Source organism: Hemitrygon akajei, chromosome 8, assembly GCF_048418815.1.
Source record: "Hemitrygon akajei chromosome 8, sHemAka1.3, whole genome shotgun sequence".
NCBI classification, from domain to species: Eukaryota; Metazoa; Chordata; class Chondrichthyes; order Myliobatiformes; family Dasyatidae; genus Hemitrygon; species Hemitrygon akajei.
In genome coordinates this window covers 125,260,538-125,278,247 of record NC_133131.1, presented here as the reverse complement: position 1 = coordinate 125,278,247, position 17,710 = coordinate 125,260,538, and the positions used below count along the sequence as shown (strand labels likewise).

Genomic DNA, 17,710 nt, shown 5'->3' with positions numbered 1-17,710 from the left:
AAGCCTACAAAGTACCCAGGACATCTTTAGGGAGTGGCATCTCAGAAAGGCAGCGTCCATTATTAAGGACCTCCAGCCCCCAGGGCATGCCCTTTTCTCACTGTTACCATCAGGTAGGAGGTACAGAAGCCTGAAGGCACACACTCAGTGATTTAGGAACGGCTTCTTCCCCTCTGGTATCCAATTCCTAAATGGACATTGAACATGCCAATACCTGCTCACTTTTTAAATATGTATTAGTTCTGTTTTTGCATGATTTTTAATTTGTTCAATATACATGCACTGTCAGAATCAGAATCAGGTTAATTATCACCGGCATGTGACATGGAATTTGTTAACTTAGCAGCAGCAGTTCAATGCACTGTGATTTATTTATTTTTTCCCTGTTCTTCTATATTATGTATTGCATTGAGCTGCTGCTGCTGCTAAGTTAATAAATTTCACAACACATGCCAGATATAATAAACCTGATTTTGATATGCTCCCAGTGTGCCCTCCTCTACATCAGTAAGCACCTAACTTAGATTGAGGTGCTGTTCCATCAAGAACCTTTGCTCTGTTCAGCACAACAGCCTGGATCTCCCAGTAGCCACCCATTTCAATTCAACTTCCCATTCCCATACCAACATGTCTGTCCATGGCCGCCTTTAATGCCATGTTGAGGCCAAACTCAGGTTGGAGGAGCAACATCTCATTGAATGTTACAGAGACTGAAGCCAATTGGTCTCAGAAAAGCCCAAACTAGGCATCAGTAAGTTAATGGTGAGTGTCAACTGTCTGCTGCCAACAGTACTAATCACTTTTTTGTTGATCATTAACTGACTGGGTAGTTATTACTCAGTTTAGATTTGTCATTTTGTGATTAAACATAACTGGTAAATTTTCCACATTGTTGAGTAAGTGCCACTGTTACAAATTTTCTGTAACAATTTGACTTGAGGCTGGTTTCCAGATCCCAAATCTCAGTCGTATTCCCAGGTTAATGACTGGTCCTATAACCTTTGCTGCATGCAGAGTTCTCAGCATAAAATGAGTAGGATCAGCTGAATACTAGCTTCTGCAAACGTGGGGATTGTATTAGGAAGTTGAGATAGATCATTCACAGAATACTTATAGTCAAACGTGGACGCAAATGCCTCAGCCTTAACTTCAGGACTTTAACTCTGCACCTTGTCATCATATTGGGTAGGAATATTCTTGCAGCCATCTCCTTCCATTAATTGTCCACCAGCTTTCAGGACTAAATGGAGCAGTCTATGCTGATCTGATCCAATAGTTGTGAGATTACTCTGCATCGTTATGTTTTATTTTCAGTTCAATGTGTTTAGTCTCCCTTCTCTATCCCTGCAAATTGTTCCTTCTCAAGAGCCAATGCAAATCCCTGATTGAAGACATTGACTAATGCCTTTTCATCACCACTACAGGCAGTAAATGCCAGATTAAATCCTCTGGTAAGATGGCGATACGTTCGAAAACAGCGTCCTCTCAGGGGACAGCCAAAGTGCACTTCTCTTTTTAAAATGTGTTTTTATGATCGTAAAGCTATATCGGACTCCAAGAACTATGGGTACAGCGGGTCTACTGCATCAGTGAGCTGTTCGTTGTTCGGAGCAGCCTGCTGGGACATCGAAAAAGCTGATGGATGAATTGGAGAAGGAGAAGCCAACAGATGGGCCGGAGTGGGTTCAGAGGAGCTGACCTGGGTGCAGACCATGTTGCTGACGGCTACTTGAAAACACAGGAGTTGGTGCATGAAAAAAGCATGCAGCGTAACCATGAGAGACTGTTTTGGACGTTTCACCAGCGATCGCAAGACCCTGTTGGACGTTGATAATGTAAGATGTCGCAGGCCTGTTTCCCTTGTTTGGTGGAGAGACAGGCAGCAATGTAGCCTCGGTTGTAGCAAGGACTGTACCTCAAGCTGTGGGCTTGCCTGCTTCTGCAATCCAGGTGAGACAACGCTGGAGACAGTGTACCATGGAATCCGTGCTCAGTTGGGAGCTGGCCTCTCCTGTCAGTGCTGCTCTCCAATGTTCAACCAGTGGAATGACAAGCTGGATTGCCAGGAGCTGTACTATCAATTTGTATGTCGCTCAGGGACTTGGAATATACATGTGTTTTCTTGTGCAATGATGTGTGCTTTTTTTCCCCTCTCTCTCACCATTTTGAATGTATGTTATGCACTTGATCCCAGAGGAATGCTGTCGCATTCAACAGTATCTATGTATGGTTTGATTGATAATTAAACTTGATTTGATTACAACTACTCCCAATATATATGCTTTGTATCTTGGATTTTCCTAGTTTTTGAACCTGTATTTCAGCAATTCTGAATTACTGATTTAGAAATGAATCAGTAATGAAGTTTGTGAGTTGCAGATAATAACACTTCTTGGAGATCTTTTGGCTTGATTCTGCAAAAGTCCCAATGGATTACAGTAGCCCAAATGTAATGCCTGTCATAAGGTGGGTGTTGGGAGCAGACCCAAATACAAGACACAGACCCTGAACTGCCAGGAATAGGACTAGGCATGAGAAGGAAGCAAGGAAAGTGGGGAAGAAAGTGGATACAGGCCCTGGATAAGACAAGGATTCCAGGCCTGGGCTAGGACTTGACTAGGATAGCGGAACCAAGACATGGAACTGGGAACTAGGAGCCTGGGCTTGGACTCCGAGCCAGAGACTGGACAAGGACCCAGAACCTGGGTTTTGACTCGGGCTCAGACTCCAGAACTTGGCGAGGACAAGACATGGCTACAGGACGAGGAGAGGCAACAAGCTGGACGGGAGACTCCAGGACAGGACAAGGGAACCCTAGCACAGGATGAGGGAACCCCAGCACCAGGCTGGGCAAGATACTCCTGGGCCGGGTGAGGCACCTGGACAAGATGAGAACACACAGCCGGGACCCCTCCTTGGAAACAGGATGTAGGGCCGGGACTCACTACACAGAACACAGAGCTGGGACCCCTCCTTGAGTACAGGACATGGGGTCGGGACTCATTACATAACATGCAGAGTACGACGAGACGGTACTCAACACAAGGTAGTGGCAGACGGCCGGACCTACATAGTGAAGGCGAGGATACAAAGACGGTTCCCAACACTAGGTAGCAGCAAATGGCCGGACCTACATAGTGAAGGTGTGAACACAGAAACAGTTCAAAACAATGACAGACAGTTCCTATCTTGCTCCGGTAGTTGAACTTGATAGCAGTGAAGGTAAGGGTTACAGGCGAGGCAAGGCTCCAGGAGGAAGGTGAAGGGAAAGAATACAGACAGGGGGTTAGGACAGGAACAATCCAGCAGCCAGAGGCTGAATCCTGAAAGAGTATGCAGTATAGGATTATGAGAGGCTTAGATACAGTGGACAGTCAGTGATTTTTTTATGAAGTCAGCCCAAACAAGAATCAGCTGCCTCAACAGAAACTGGGGAAAACCAGAAATCCTGGAATAAGGAGCATGGACCGGACCATGAACTGGAATGCGGATTTTGCGAACCAGACCATATCAATGCCATTATTCAAGGAAAGAGGAATTAGAAAACAAGAAACTATGGTCAGTTAACATGTTATTGGGAAATACAAAACAGATTTCTTATCACTGATTTAAATGACGACAGTTGTTGTCATGCAGCAGTAGTACAGTGCAAGAACAAAATTACCATTTATTACAAAACTAAATAATTTAAAAAGTAAGACTATGAGGTAGTGTTACAGGAATGCATTAATGAAGAAGTGGTGCCAGACATTTAGAAAAATCATAATACAATTAAGCAGAGTCAGAATCAACAAGCTTGTATGAAGGGGAACATTTGACAAATTAATTAGAGTTCTTGCACCAAAGACACAGTGAAGGAGAACCAGAAGATGAAGTGTAGCTGAATTTTCAAATGTGATTCTATAAGGTGCCACATACAAGAACATAAAACAGTACATCACAGTATGGGTCCTCCGCCCACAATGTTATTCCAACCTACTATATAAGCCTACCTCATGATCATTCTAACCCTTTCCCTCCTACACTGCCCGTAACCTCCATTGTTCTTACATCCATGTACCACAACTCCAGCAGGGGATTCTAGGCACCTACCACTCTCTGTGTAAAAAAACTCCCTCTGACACCTCCCCTGAACTTTCCTCCACTCACCTTAAATGTGTGTCCTCTAGTATTAACCATTGCCACCCTGGAAAAAAAAATCACTGACTGTCCACTATATCTAAGCCTCTCGTAATCGTATACTGCATTCTCTTTCAGGTCACTTTTTATCTTCCTTCACTCCAAAGAGTGAAATCCCAGCTAGCCAACCTTTCCTCAAAAGACATTTTCTCTAAACCATGCAGCATCATGGTAAATCTCCACTGCATCTTCTCTAAAACTTCCACATCCTTCCTATAATAGGGAAACTTGTCAAATACCTTCCTGAAAGCCATAGACACCACGTCCACTACTCTAATTTCATCAATTTGTTTTGCACCTCCTCACAAAACACATTTAGTCTCATGAGGCATGACCTGCCCTTCACAACACCATGTTGAGTATCCCTAATAAGACTTGTGCTTCTCCATATGCTTGTAAAGATGGTCCCTAAGAATTTTCTCTAATAGTTTATGCACCAATGACATTAGACTTAGTGGTCCATAATTCCCCGATTATCCCTATTAACTAAACAATGGAGCAACACTTGGCATCCTGCAATCCTCTGGTGCCATGTCTGAGGCCAGGTAGGATTCAGATATCATCGGCAATGCCCCAGCAACCTCTTCCCTCATTTCCCCTAGTAATGGGGTATATCTCATCTGGCCCCAGTGATTTAACTACCACAATGTTATTGAGAAGCTCCAACATTATCTCTTTCTTAACCTCAATACGCTCTTACATATTAGCCTGTTCTGCACTGGTCTCTCATTCTCCCAGGAGAAGGGCCTACTGTAGCAAAATATTCTTTAAGGACCTCCCCTACTTCCTCCAATTTCAGGCACATTTCCCCCTTTATCCCTGAGTGATCCTACTCTCACTCTAGTCATCCTCCTGTCATTCATGCACTGTACGTGTAGAATGCCTTGGGGGCTCCCTTAGTCCTAGTCACCAAGGCCTTCTCATGACTCCCTAGCTTCCCCAAGCCTCTTTTTAATTTCCTTCCTGGTTAACTTATAATTCTCAAGAGCCTTCTTCCTTCTTCCTCTTGACTAGATACTCCACACCTCTTGTCAACCATAGTTCTTCACCCTTCCATGCTTTCCTTGTCTCAATGGGACAAACCTATCCAGAACCTTATACAAGTACTCCCTAAACAACCTCTGCTATACATTTCCCTGAGAACATCTGTTCCCAATTTATGCTCCCAACTTCCTGCCTAATACTATCATAATTAACCTTCCCCTGATTAAATACTTTCCCTATAATTTACTTGTGCCTGGCTATGCCAAAGATCACTGAGGTGTCATTGTTATCTCCAAAATGCACATCCGTGGAGAGGTACTGCAAGACACCAGACCAGGTCTATCACCAGAGTTAATATGGCTTCATCTCCAGCTGGCCTGTCCCCATACTGTGTCAGGAATCCTTCCTGGACACACCTAACAAATTATATTCCATCTAAATATTTTGAACTAAGATTATTGGAGATTAATTCACAAGATTTATGAGTTTATAGCTACAGCGATAATATATTAACCTAGGTAGAAGATTGGCTAACTAACAGAAAAACAATCTGAATGAATCTGATAGTCGGTATAAAATTTATACATCGGAATAAATCAAGTGAGCTTCAAACAGACTAAGTATAACTAGTGGATGCCACAGGGATTATTGTGGGACCTCAACTTACAACTCAGATTCATGACCTGTAAGCCAATTTGCTTATGATGCAAAAATGAATGGGAAAGCAAGTTATGAAAAAAACACAAATAACTCACAAACTGCTAAGCAAGAAGGAAAAACATTGACAGAAACACTTTAAAGTGGGGAAAGAAATGCAAACTTATCCTATTTGGTGGAAAAATAGAAATGGAAGTTTACAATAATGATATCAGAAATGCAAGAGTCTAAACATTCAGACATAATAAATGAATGAACCAAGCAACACAAACAAAATGCTGGAGGAACTCAACAGGCCAGGCAGCATCTTTGGAAAAAGAGTAAACAATCAACGTTTTGGGCCGAGACCCTTCATCGGGACTGGAAAAAAAAGATGAGAAGTAAGAGCAAGTAGATGGGAGGGAGGGGAGGAAGATGTACAAGGTGGTAGGTGATAGGTGAAACCAGGAGAGAGAGGGGTGAAGTAAAGAACTGGGAAGTTGATAGTTGAGAGATAAAAGGCTGGAGAAGGGGGAATCTGATAGGAGAGGGTAGAAGACCATAAAAGAAAGAGAAGGGAGAGAAGTAACAGAGGGAGGTGATGGGCAGGTAAGGAGATGAGGTAAGAGAGGGAAAAAGGAATGGGAATGGTGAACAGGGTGTGGTGGGCGGGGGGAATTACCAGAAGTTCAAGAAATTGATGTCATCAGGTTGGAGATTACCTAGACGGAGTATAAGGTGTTGCTCCACCAACCCAAGTGTGGCCTCATCGCGACAGCAGAGGAGGCCATGGACTGACATGTCGGAATGAGAATGAGAAGTAGAATTGAAGTAGGTGGCCATCGGGAGAATGAACCAAGTCTTTTTTTCCTCAAGAGAAAAAAGGCCAGCTTTTTAAAAAATGGTGTCATAAAGAGATCTTCATGAAGGATTTTGACAGAGCATTTTACTTGGGGTCGTTATTAATAAACCATCATCACAAAATCCAATAGAGAATTTGTAAGAGATTATTTAACCCAATATACAGTTAGAGTACAAGAATCAAGTCTAATATCACTGGTATACATCATGAAATTTATTGATTGCAGCAGCCATACAAGGCATACATAATAATAAAAATCATAAATTGCAATAAAAAATATCCACAGTATATAAATTTAATTAAATAAGTAGTGCAAAAAGGGAACAAAAATAGTGAGGTAGTGTATGTGGATTAATTGTCCATTCAGACATAATGACAGCAAAGAAGCTGCTGCTCCTAAAATGTTGAGGCTCCTGTCCCTCCTCCTTGATGGCAACATTGAGAAAAGTACATATTGTAGGTGATGAGAATCCTTGATTAACAAATGTCTCTTTACTAAGGCATTGCAATTAGGTGTCCTTGATGCTGTGGAGATTAGTCCCCATGATGGAGCTGGCTGAGTTTGCAACCTCCTACTGCTTTTTCTGATCCTGTGCAGTGGCCTCTCCATACCAGACTGTGAAACAACCAGTTAGAATGCTCTCCATGGTACATCTGTAGAAATTTGCTAGAGTTTTTGGTGATATACCAAATCTCCTCAAACTCAGCAGCTGTTGTGCCTTCTCTGTAATTGAATCATTATGTTGGGTCCAGGATAGGTCTTCAAAGATATTGACATCCAGGAACTTGAAACTGCTCACCCTTTCCACTGCATGAGGACTTCAATTCTCTCAACTTCCCCTTCCTAAAGTCCACAATGAATTCCTTGGTCTTACTTACAATGAGTACAAGATTAATGTTGCAACACCACTTAATCAGAAAAATTTATAGATGCTGTTTGAGCTTTTCCTAGCCACACTGTCATGGGTGTAGAGAGTAAAGCAGTGGGCTAAGCACACTTCTTTGAGGTGTGCCAGTGTTAACTGTCAATGAGGAGGAGATATTATTTCCAATCTGCACAGACTGTGGTCTCCCAGTAAGGAGTTTAAAGATCCAGTTGCAGAGGGAAGTATAGACGCCCAGGATTTGGAGCTTGTTTATTATGATGGTGCTGTAAGCTGAGATGTAATCAATAAACAGCAACCTGACATAGGTATTGTTATTGGCCAGCTGGCCCAAGGCTGAGTGAAGAGCCAGCAAGATTACTGACTGCAGACCTATTGTAGTGATAGGCAAATTGTAATGGGTCCAGCCTCTTGCTTAGGCAGGAGTTGATTCTGGCTACAATCAACCTCTCAAGCACTTTAACTCAGTAGATATGAGAGTAACTGAGCGATAGTCATTGAGGCAGCTCACTCTACTCTTCTTGGGCACGGAATGATTTTTCACCCTTTTGAAGCAGGTGCCACCAACTGCAGCAGTGAGAGATTGAAGATGTCCTTGAACACTCCCACCAGTTGGTCGGCATAGGTTTCAGGTACATCCTTGGGGCCTGATGCATTGTGAGGGTTGACCCTCTTGAAAGATGATCTGACATCACAGGGTCACCTGATGCAGCAGGCATCACAGAGGACATGCTATCACAGAGAATGATTGAAGTGAGCAGCGCTTACACAATTAAGGAGAGAATAAACATGCATATGAGGGAGAAGGGAATATAGGGTGATGTTAATGTATACAGAAGAGGAAAAATGAAGGAGGCTTGAGTGGAGCAACTGAATTAAATGGCCCATTTTTATTCCATATAATCCAAGGAAGAATGGGTCTACACTGGTTAGTTTAAAACTCCACCATGGATGGTCCGAAGCTCAGCTGCAAAACGAGGAGGGTTGGACATGGCGCTAGCAATCCCATTCTGGAAAACCCCCAGATTTACAGAAATGCCAACAGAAGCTCCAATGACTTCATCACTGGGAAAGGAAGGATCTTTGTCCAGAAGACGTATGAAATCATGTGGTGAAAGCAGCAAGTCCATAGAAGCCACAGAATTGATCAAGCTCCTAAGAGAAGTCGGCCAAGAATACCTGGCACGCAACCTTGATGCTGACACCAAGAAGATGGGCTACACCTGGGGACAGGACAGAGGACTCTGGCAAGCTGCTGTTGGCAGCCTATGCCCCAGAAGGGGTGATAGGTTTAACTAACTAACTGGTTGGTTTGTAGGAATGAGAGGTGATCTTGTTCAAACATAGGATTCTGAGGGGCTTGACAGAAAATATATTTCACCTCAAGAGGGGATTTGGAACTAGGTTGCATTGTTTCAGTATAAGGGATCAACAATTTAAAATAGAGATAAGAATATCTTTCTTCTCCCATTGGGTTTGGATTCTTGATATCCCCCCCCCCCCCCAAAACAGCTGTGACACCCAAGTCATTGAATATGAGTCTGGCAGATTTTTGCATGATGGGGGAATACGAGTAAATGGAAAAGGAATGATACAAAAGTAGAGTTAAAGCCATGATCAGGTCTCACTGAATGGCAAAACTGTTCAAGGAACTTTATTGCCAAATCATGGTCCCATTTCATATGCTCTCACCTATCAAATTTTTTTTTATTTTGCCTACTCTCATTAAGACATATATCAATAGGACTATCTTTAAAGATGCCACCTGCACTGCTGCACATTTTATTGCCAAACCACTTCTATACAAACTTCAGAACAAATATTTGTGACAAGATTTCATTAACTTCACTTCTTGATTTTCGTATAAGCTTTAACCACAAAGAAAATGAAATTACTTCAAAGTAATCATACATAAATTTAAACTATCTAATCAAAATAATCTATCATTTTAAGTTGTTTTCAATTAAACTGTTGAATAAATGCATAACCACTGATGTAAATACTTCAACCCTCAGTCAACTACACTCTCAACAGCTAACCATTGCTGCTTTTCCAATCCTAATCGCCCTCCGAATGGCAAAATATTTAAAGACTATCGAAAATTGCTTTTTAAATGTTATTCGCTACTTTGTAATAGCATTCAATTGGATCGATGTTGAGAAGTTAAACAAAACTTCACTAGATTGACTTTTGTTTGCAGTTCCCCTCCCCTCCACACCCCACGTATTGCTAGCTAGGAAGTACCCTTAACATACTCAAAAGCAGTAGTTATTGGAAACTGCAAAAGCAAATGACCAGCCCTTACTTAAGATGTACAAAGATTTTTTTTTGAGATCATCCTAGTTTAGTGTTTTCTCTCCAATTATTTCAATACAAACGTGTACATAAACCAGGAAGTCATCACTTATTTTTAGTTTAGACCCGAGGAGAGGTGGTAGCTAATTATATTTCTGTCAACAATTATATTGTGTAATTTGCACAATGCCTCCTAAAGTTACCTACTACAATACTTCACGAAATATCTCGGCCAGAAACGTTGACTCTTTATTCTTCTCCAGAGATGCTACCTGACCTGCTGAGCTCCTCCAGCATTTTGGGTGTGTTCCTCTGGGTTTTGCAGCATCTGCAGAATCTAATGGGTTTACTACAATGCATGCACACTATGGGCTGGATTATTTTAAATCTGCCCGCCGTCTAAACTCACTGCTCCTGGTCCCTGCCCCTTCTTCCGTGTCGGGGTTGAATCGCATCGTGGGTGGTGGAGAAAGCAAGGAGGGAATGGACTGCTTAAGGAGACCAAGGACATCCTGACAGCCTTTAAAGCTCAGCTGTCAAAAGCTTTAGAACAGTTTTTAAATAGTCTGACATTTAGTAACTATACACAGTATACAAAAAAATAGATTTAAGAAAATTTTCAAACATAATTTAAACAAAAGAGCTGAAATGCTTAGCTAGAGTCATGGTGCTCCCAGTCCAGCCACGGTAAAGGGCGGAATGTTAGAAGTACCGCCATCCGCACTCCCCTTACCTCTAAAGTACCTTGGCCAAGTCCAATATAAACCTGACCTGAAGCGGCTAAAAGCTAGCGGTTGTCCACGATTCGCGTCATATTTCCACAATGGGATCACCGTTTTATGTTAACCAGTGCTTTCGAAAGTTGGTATTAGCGAACCCCGAAAGGAGCGTTTGCCGAGTTTGCTCATCATTAAATTGCGTGTACTTTTAAGAGAGACCACTTCTTGATTGTCAGCACGCTGAATGCAGCGGCACAATCACAACTACCTATAATTAAATGAAACTAATACGCACTGAACTATATCATGCACCAATCTCTTAGCCTGAGCTCATTTCACATCCGAAACATCAACCTCATTACAATTTCTCAACGTTTAGATCTCTTCGCATAAATTTTGGTCTGGTTTGTATTTGCCCCTTTCAGGATTTATTGGCGACTAAGCCATCTCTTCGCACGAAACTGAGACTGTTTCAACGCGTTCCTGGCGCTTTCCAAATGGGTTTAGTGAAATTAAGGATTAAAAAGTAAATCATGGGGTGAAAATCCCGCTATATTTCTTCTCAAGTAGACAGCAGCATTGACAACTAGCTAGTAAGGAACAAACCATCCCTCCCCCAAAATGTCATGCAGACTTCTTCTGTACACGGAGTCGCTTAAAGCGTACCCCAATAACTTGGTTCACTCCTCAAGAACAAGGAACATTCTGAAACTTCAATCATTAAAGAAAACTATCAGTTCAGGAAAATCGCAACCTCAGTGCAAACTAAAAACTAAACCCTATCAAACTTCCGCCTAAAGTGGATTTGAGATCCGTGGGTCAAGGTGGTAATGTGTATGCCAAAGACCCCGGAGAGGAAGGGGCTGTTGCTCTATGGCTTTTAGATTCTCCCCCACAAATACTTACTGATTCAGTTCAACGTCAAGAATGAAAGATGAGTTGAAAGCGTCAACCTGGAAGGTGGCTTGAGCGATATGTGGGGACTGCAAAAAACAAACAAACGACAACAACAATTAGTTACCTGCAAGAGAAAGCAAAACTACTGCATCGAGCGAAAACTAGATTGGCGTTTTTGTGAATCAGTACTCCGACTTTGCAGGAGTGTATTGAGAAGCAATAAGCTGCTTTGAATGAACATCGTTTGTATCCGGTGTGCGAGACTGAAGTGTTGAACGAATTGATTTTACGAATTGTGCAAATTAGCCTTATTGTAAGAGGATTTCTGGTTCTGTTTGGTTCATGCGGCCAGCGTCCCCAGGGGTGCTCAGAAGGAATGCAAGAGGGGAATTTATATTCGCACATTTTAAATGCTGCAAATAAAGGGAATCCAGCGGGGCTGGCGATGCTTACCGGGTAGGCGGCTTCATGCTCTAACGTCCTCCTCACTCTGGTGTCCAGGCCAACCCGGCCACCGGCAATGAGCCGAAACGGACTGATTCTCTGGGGCGGATTTAAGCCGTGCTCCCCCCAGCTCTCCGTTGCTGCCACCGCCTCTTTGCTCCCGAAGGCGTCGTCACCTTCATCCACACCTGCAATGTGTACGATTCGCGGATACACTGCCATGAGTTGCAGTTATTTACTGGTATCACCATCAACCCCCTTTAAGCCTCTCATCTGACTGAGCCTATCGCTATCTCAAGTTAAAACCACAAATCATGCAGCTTCATATCTTTCTCCCTAATAATTCCCGATTCAATCCATAATTCAGCCTGCGTCCTCCTCCCTACAAAAATACACGCATCCAGGGAATTGCTTCAATATTCAAAGATGCTGCTTTCAGCGAGATTCTTACCGGGGTTTCTATTGGCGCTGCTGTATTGAACGAGATAGACTAGTCCACACAGAGATACCAAGGAAATCTGACGTGGTAAATGCTTCATATTTCATATTCTTTACAACCCTGCTACACAGGGAAAATTGAACCTTCTTCTCCGCCTAATGCATAGACTGGATCCTACGGAATGTCTGGATATCATTCGTATTGTGCACTGGGTGTGTAGACTATCTTTGCTTCCTTTGAATGCAGTCTGCAGCACTGGATGGCAGTGACAGGCTGAGAACATCTGAGCGCCTCCCCCTCCCCTACCTCCGAGTTCTTCGTCACCCGGATTTCGTCATTTCTGGTCCACGCTCGCGACAACCCCGCGCTCCTCTCGCGAGCCGCGGGCCGCACTGAGCATGGGCAACGTGCACGGAACGATCCCCGGGACGGGAGCGGCGTCGTCCACCAATTGCGGAGACTGCAGCAAGAGGGAATCGGCCTACGACAGAGCGGCACGCACCCCATGCTTTTCTCAGCTCCACAAATCCCTTCAAATATCACATCTGAGAAAGCGAGTTCACGTGCAAATCCAAATGCGTTAGCTATGACAGCTCGTTTACACCTTTGCCCGCTCATGTTGCATTCAAATGTGGTTATAAACAAAATTAATAATCTATGTAAAAGTTGTATAAAGAATTAGTGTTCACAATATCATTTATTCTTTGACATCATCATTTGTACTTATTTGTTGGAAATAGATTTTTTTTATAATAAATGGTTAATTTGTCAATTATCTTCCAGTTATTGTTCCTGAAATAACTCTTGCCAGAGCAGATCAATGCAGTATCTATCCAGGTACTGAAACTCAAAAAGGAAGAACTGGTCTTGGATGTTGTACTGCCAGATTTGATGATGAGCTTAGAAGTAAGTGGGTTAAATGATGAGCATGGCTAGCCTTGCAATTCCTCCAGTGCAAAAGACTGGAGATGATCTAACTGAGGTGTCAACAATGATTAAAATATTTCTTCGGGAAAATAATATATTTTGATAAGAAAGTTCATTAAAAAGGGCTAAGCCTTAAATATTTAGCTAGATCTTCCAGTACTAACAATATAAATCCCTTCATAAGAAGAGTGGAAGGGTTAAGCTCATTTTACCGGGGCAGAGGAAATTGAAGAGTGATCTGCTAGTAAATACAAAATTATGAGGGACTTTGACAAAGTAGATAGTATGGAACTAGAGGTATTTAAAGCTAGAGGGCATAGTCATAGGGTTAGAGATTTAGAGGAGATCCAAGAACAATTTTTTTCACACACTCTGTTGGGATATGGAACACACTGCCTTTGAGATGTTGGAGATTAATAATCAGCTGGAGGCAGGAACTCCAATGACAATAATGAAATTTCTTGAGTTGAAGTTGTGTTGATTTTTATGGATATGACATATCTGGGTAATTTTCCTTATTAAATGATACGTGACCTGACATTAACTGTACTGTAACAATTTGGCTAGAAGCACATCTACATTATTAAATTGACTATATGGTAAATTCAAACACAAAAAGTTCCTGTATTCTCCATATGATGACATCCGAAATTACTACATGGATCACAGATCTCAATTTACAAATCTATTTCCTATTCTTCAAAGTTCAAAGTACATTTACTATCAAATTATGTATATAGTATACAACCTTCAGATTCATCTTGCAGACAGCCACAAAACAAAGAAACACCATACAACTAATTTAAAGAAAACGTAATAAGACCATCAGACATGTAGAAAAAAGGAAGAATCTATGCAAACAACAAACAACACACAAAACATTAAACATCAAGCTATGGAGTTCCCAAAAGTGAGTCCACAGCCATCCTCTGCCAAGGCGAGTAAAGTCAGTCCAGGAACTGATGGCTGTGGTCACAGCCACCAAGTCATTATCAAAGGCTGCAAGCCATGATCAAATCATGGAAATAGTAAAGCACGTTCAGCACTGAGGACATTAAACATCAAACTGCAGCTGAAAACAAGTCTATGGCCATGAGCCATTGAGGTGATCAAATCTTGCAACATGGGACCCAAGAGTCCTGCACCTTCTACCGTCAGTAAGAGGGAGACCTGTCAAATGCAGGCAGATGGCACTGAACACCCTTTAATTTTCCTCCCTCATCCTCGCCGATTTTAATTTTGCTCGACACTTTAATCAGCGTGGAATAACAGATCGACAACAGGTTTGTATTCCGCCACTAGGAACCAATGCAGTGTATTCCCCCAGAAACAGCCATACTCCATGCCAAATCTTCCAGGAGATCGTAGAAATGCCAGATTGTTCAGTCAGCCCATAAATACATTCTTAGAAGGGAAATTACAGGTTGCAACCAATCCCAGTTCAGATATAGATAGAGGAATATCCAGTAGTTTTGTAAGCTATCTGCAAGATGTTGACGTTGGTCACTGGTGCTATCTTACTGGAAGTTTATGGGAAACTTACATTTCACATGAAATATATTTGGAAAATTAAGTGGCATTTTTGGAAGATACTAGAAGATAACACATATTTATTAATGATAAATTGTGTCTGATGAACCGAAAGCCTAATCCTGCCAATCTACCTGTAAATGTGCATGTTTGGAATGATCATCACACAGTTATTTGTAGAGACAAATTCTTATTTTTATCTCAAGGACACAGATTGTTATGTGGCACAACCACAATGCTAAATGAGGTGGACTCACAACAGATCAGGCAGTGCAAAACTGACCCCACATGACATCATCTACAGCAGAGAAAATGTCTTCTACTAAAACCTGTAACATCATTACCTGGCATATACCTAAATCTATCATTATCACTATGCCAGATGGTCATCTTTAGATTGATGAACACAGGCAAGGAGATTGGATGCAAGAAATTGTACCATGGATATCTGGAAATAACTTGCCATCTTAGTACAGCTACTGCAAACAGCAGAAGAAGCACTCAACAATCAGAATAAGTGGATCCAACAACCATCAAATACTGTCATTTGTGCCATAAGAGGGATAGAGTGGATAACGAAAGAGGATTTACCAGGATAGCAATAGTTAATACAAGGGGACATAATTTTTTGATTGGAGGAAAGTATAAGGGGTCAATTCTTTCCACAGACAGTGATGGGTATGTAGAATGCCATGTGGGGGTGGTGGTAGAGGCAGATATATTAGGGACATTTAAGAAACTCTTAGATAAGCACATGGATGATAGAAAAATGGAGGGGAGGGTTAGATTGGTCATAGAGTAGGTTAAAAGGTTGGCACAACATCATAGGCTGAAGTGCCTGTACTGTGCTGCAATGAATGTTCTATCATGTTGAAATAGTGATTGACTGAATAATTAACCAGCTCAGTATCAAAGTGCAAGTAATCACCTTTTTCTAATTCTTGCAAAGACCTCAGCTTCCTAGCAGTTTGTCTTCGGTCAGTTCAATTGCTTCCCCTTAATAAGAGAAAATGGTTGAAAGCACTGGATACAGCAAAGACAGTGGTATCAGACACCACCTTGTTGCCCTGAAGAACTCACTGTTGTACTCCAGATGTAGCTGTGCATTCAGGTATGCTGTCCTAGTACTGTTATAAAACCAGTATCCACCTAACAAGGCAGAAGATTACTTAGGTGAACCATATCCAAAATAACAAACAGCCAATCAGTCTAACATCAATCGTCTGTGAAGTGATTGTAATCATTGCCAATAATGCAGTCAAGCAGCTCTTATTCACATCAAATTGCTAACTAATGCTAAAATCAAGTTCTGGCAGGAACAATTGCTTTGTGACATTTTTGCAGAGGAAACATTGGAATGACCACACTTAATATCAAGACAACATTTGACCAAGTGTAGCATCAATGACCCTGGTAAAACTAAAGTCACTGGGCATCAAAATGAAAAATCTTCAATGACTGGTGACATAACTCACACAAAAGAAGTTCTCAGCCCTGCTCTCTTCAGCTTATTCAATTACCTTCCTTTTATCACTAAGTTACAAATAGGATTGTTGGCTGATTAATGTGTAATTTCACATAATAAAGCAACTCAGAACTGCAAATAGTAAGGACTACATTCCTATCACACAAATGTCTGGCAAAGGCAAGTCCAATATTGGAGATTCTAACTACCTACCTTTGACTACAACAACATCGCCATCCTATAGTTGTTCACCTTTAATCTCCTTAAGAAGGCTGAAGATGGGTGAGGTGGGGAGAGGTCATTGTTAGCCAGAAGCTTTTTTGGATCAGCCATCTAAAGACCATAGCAAAAGAAGGGGTAGTCATAGGGCTAACACAGCATAGTGATCAAGTTAACAGGCTAGTAGCTGGAGCTCTGGACATACACTCTGGCCATTTTATTAGGCAGAGGGGTGGAACATGGTGTGGTCTTCTGCTGCTGTAGCCCATCCACTTCAAGGTTTGATGTGTTATGAGATGCTGTTTTGCACACCTCTGTTGTAACGCATGGTTATTTGAGTAACTGTCACCTTCCTATCAGCTTGAACCAGTCTGGCCATTCTGCTCCGATCTCTATGACTAAAAAGGCATTTTAACCCACAGAACTGTCACTCACTGGATGTTTGTTTTTTTTTTAACACTACCCTAGACACTGTTGTGTGTGAAAATCCCAGGAATTCAGCAGTTTCTGAGATATTCAAACCAACCCATCAAGCACCAACAATGGTCAAAGTCATTTACATTACTTTTCTTCCCCATTCTGATGCTTGGTCTGAACAGCAGCTGAACCTCTTGACCATGTCTGCATTGAGTTGCTGCCATATTGGCTGATTAGATATTTGCATTAATGAGCAAGTGCACAACTGTACCCAATGAAGTAGCCATTGAGTATAAATTCAAGTAACCTGGAATGTTAAAGACAATCCCAATATCGGTCATGGTGATACTTTTCAATAGGTATATAAAAAAACATTTGCTCATGTACTCAGGAAGGAAATCTGACATTCTTTTTGACTCCACAATTATATTCAATTACCTACATGGCTCAGTCAGGAGCATGATGGGATACTAACCACTTACCTGGATGAGTGCAACTCTATCAAATTTCAAGAACCTTAATTCCAACCAGGGCAAAGCTGTCCATTTGATTTACACCCTATTCAGGGCTTCAGGTTCTTGGATCCTTGGGATCTCTTCTGGGGAGGTGGGGGGAGGGGAGGGTGTATGACCTAAAAAAAAATGGGCAGGCTGCACCTGAAGCCAAAAGGAACCGATATTCTCATGGGTAGGTTTGTTAGAGATGTTGGCAGTGGGATTAGAACCGAACTGAAGGGACTCAGGATAGGACGGATGGTAAAAAAGCAAAGATACCACGTAGTCAGACTATCAGGAAGGGCAGGCATATGACAGG

The 17,710-nt window shown here is 41.9% G+C and overlaps 1 protein-coding gene across 9 annotated transcripts in view; it reads right to left on the bottom strand.

Moving 5' to 3' along the window:
* adam22 (ADAM metallopeptidase domain 22) overlaps window positions 1-12,661 on the bottom strand; it is a 309,560-nt gene extending 296,899 nt beyond the window's left edge. For 4 of the 9 annotated variants that reach the window (XM_073054562.1, XM_073054564.1, XM_073054565.1 and 1 more), the window contains exons 1-3: window positions 12,352-12,660; window positions 11,910-12,088; window positions 11,466-11,542 (exon numbers count right to left, since the gene is read on the bottom strand). In XM_073054562.1, the coding sequence (XP_072910663.1) occupies window positions 11,466-11,542; window positions 11,910-12,088; window positions 12,352-12,439 (344 nt within the window). In that variant the 5' untranslated portion in view covers window positions 12,440-12,660. Of the gene's footprint in view, window positions 1-11,465; window positions 11,543-11,909; window positions 12,089-12,351 lie in introns of those variants that run through there. The other 5 variants (XM_073054560.1, XM_073054561.1, XM_073054567.1 and 2 more) reach the window with 3 other exon arrangements.
* Window positions 12,662-17,710: the final 5,049 nt, after the last annotated feature.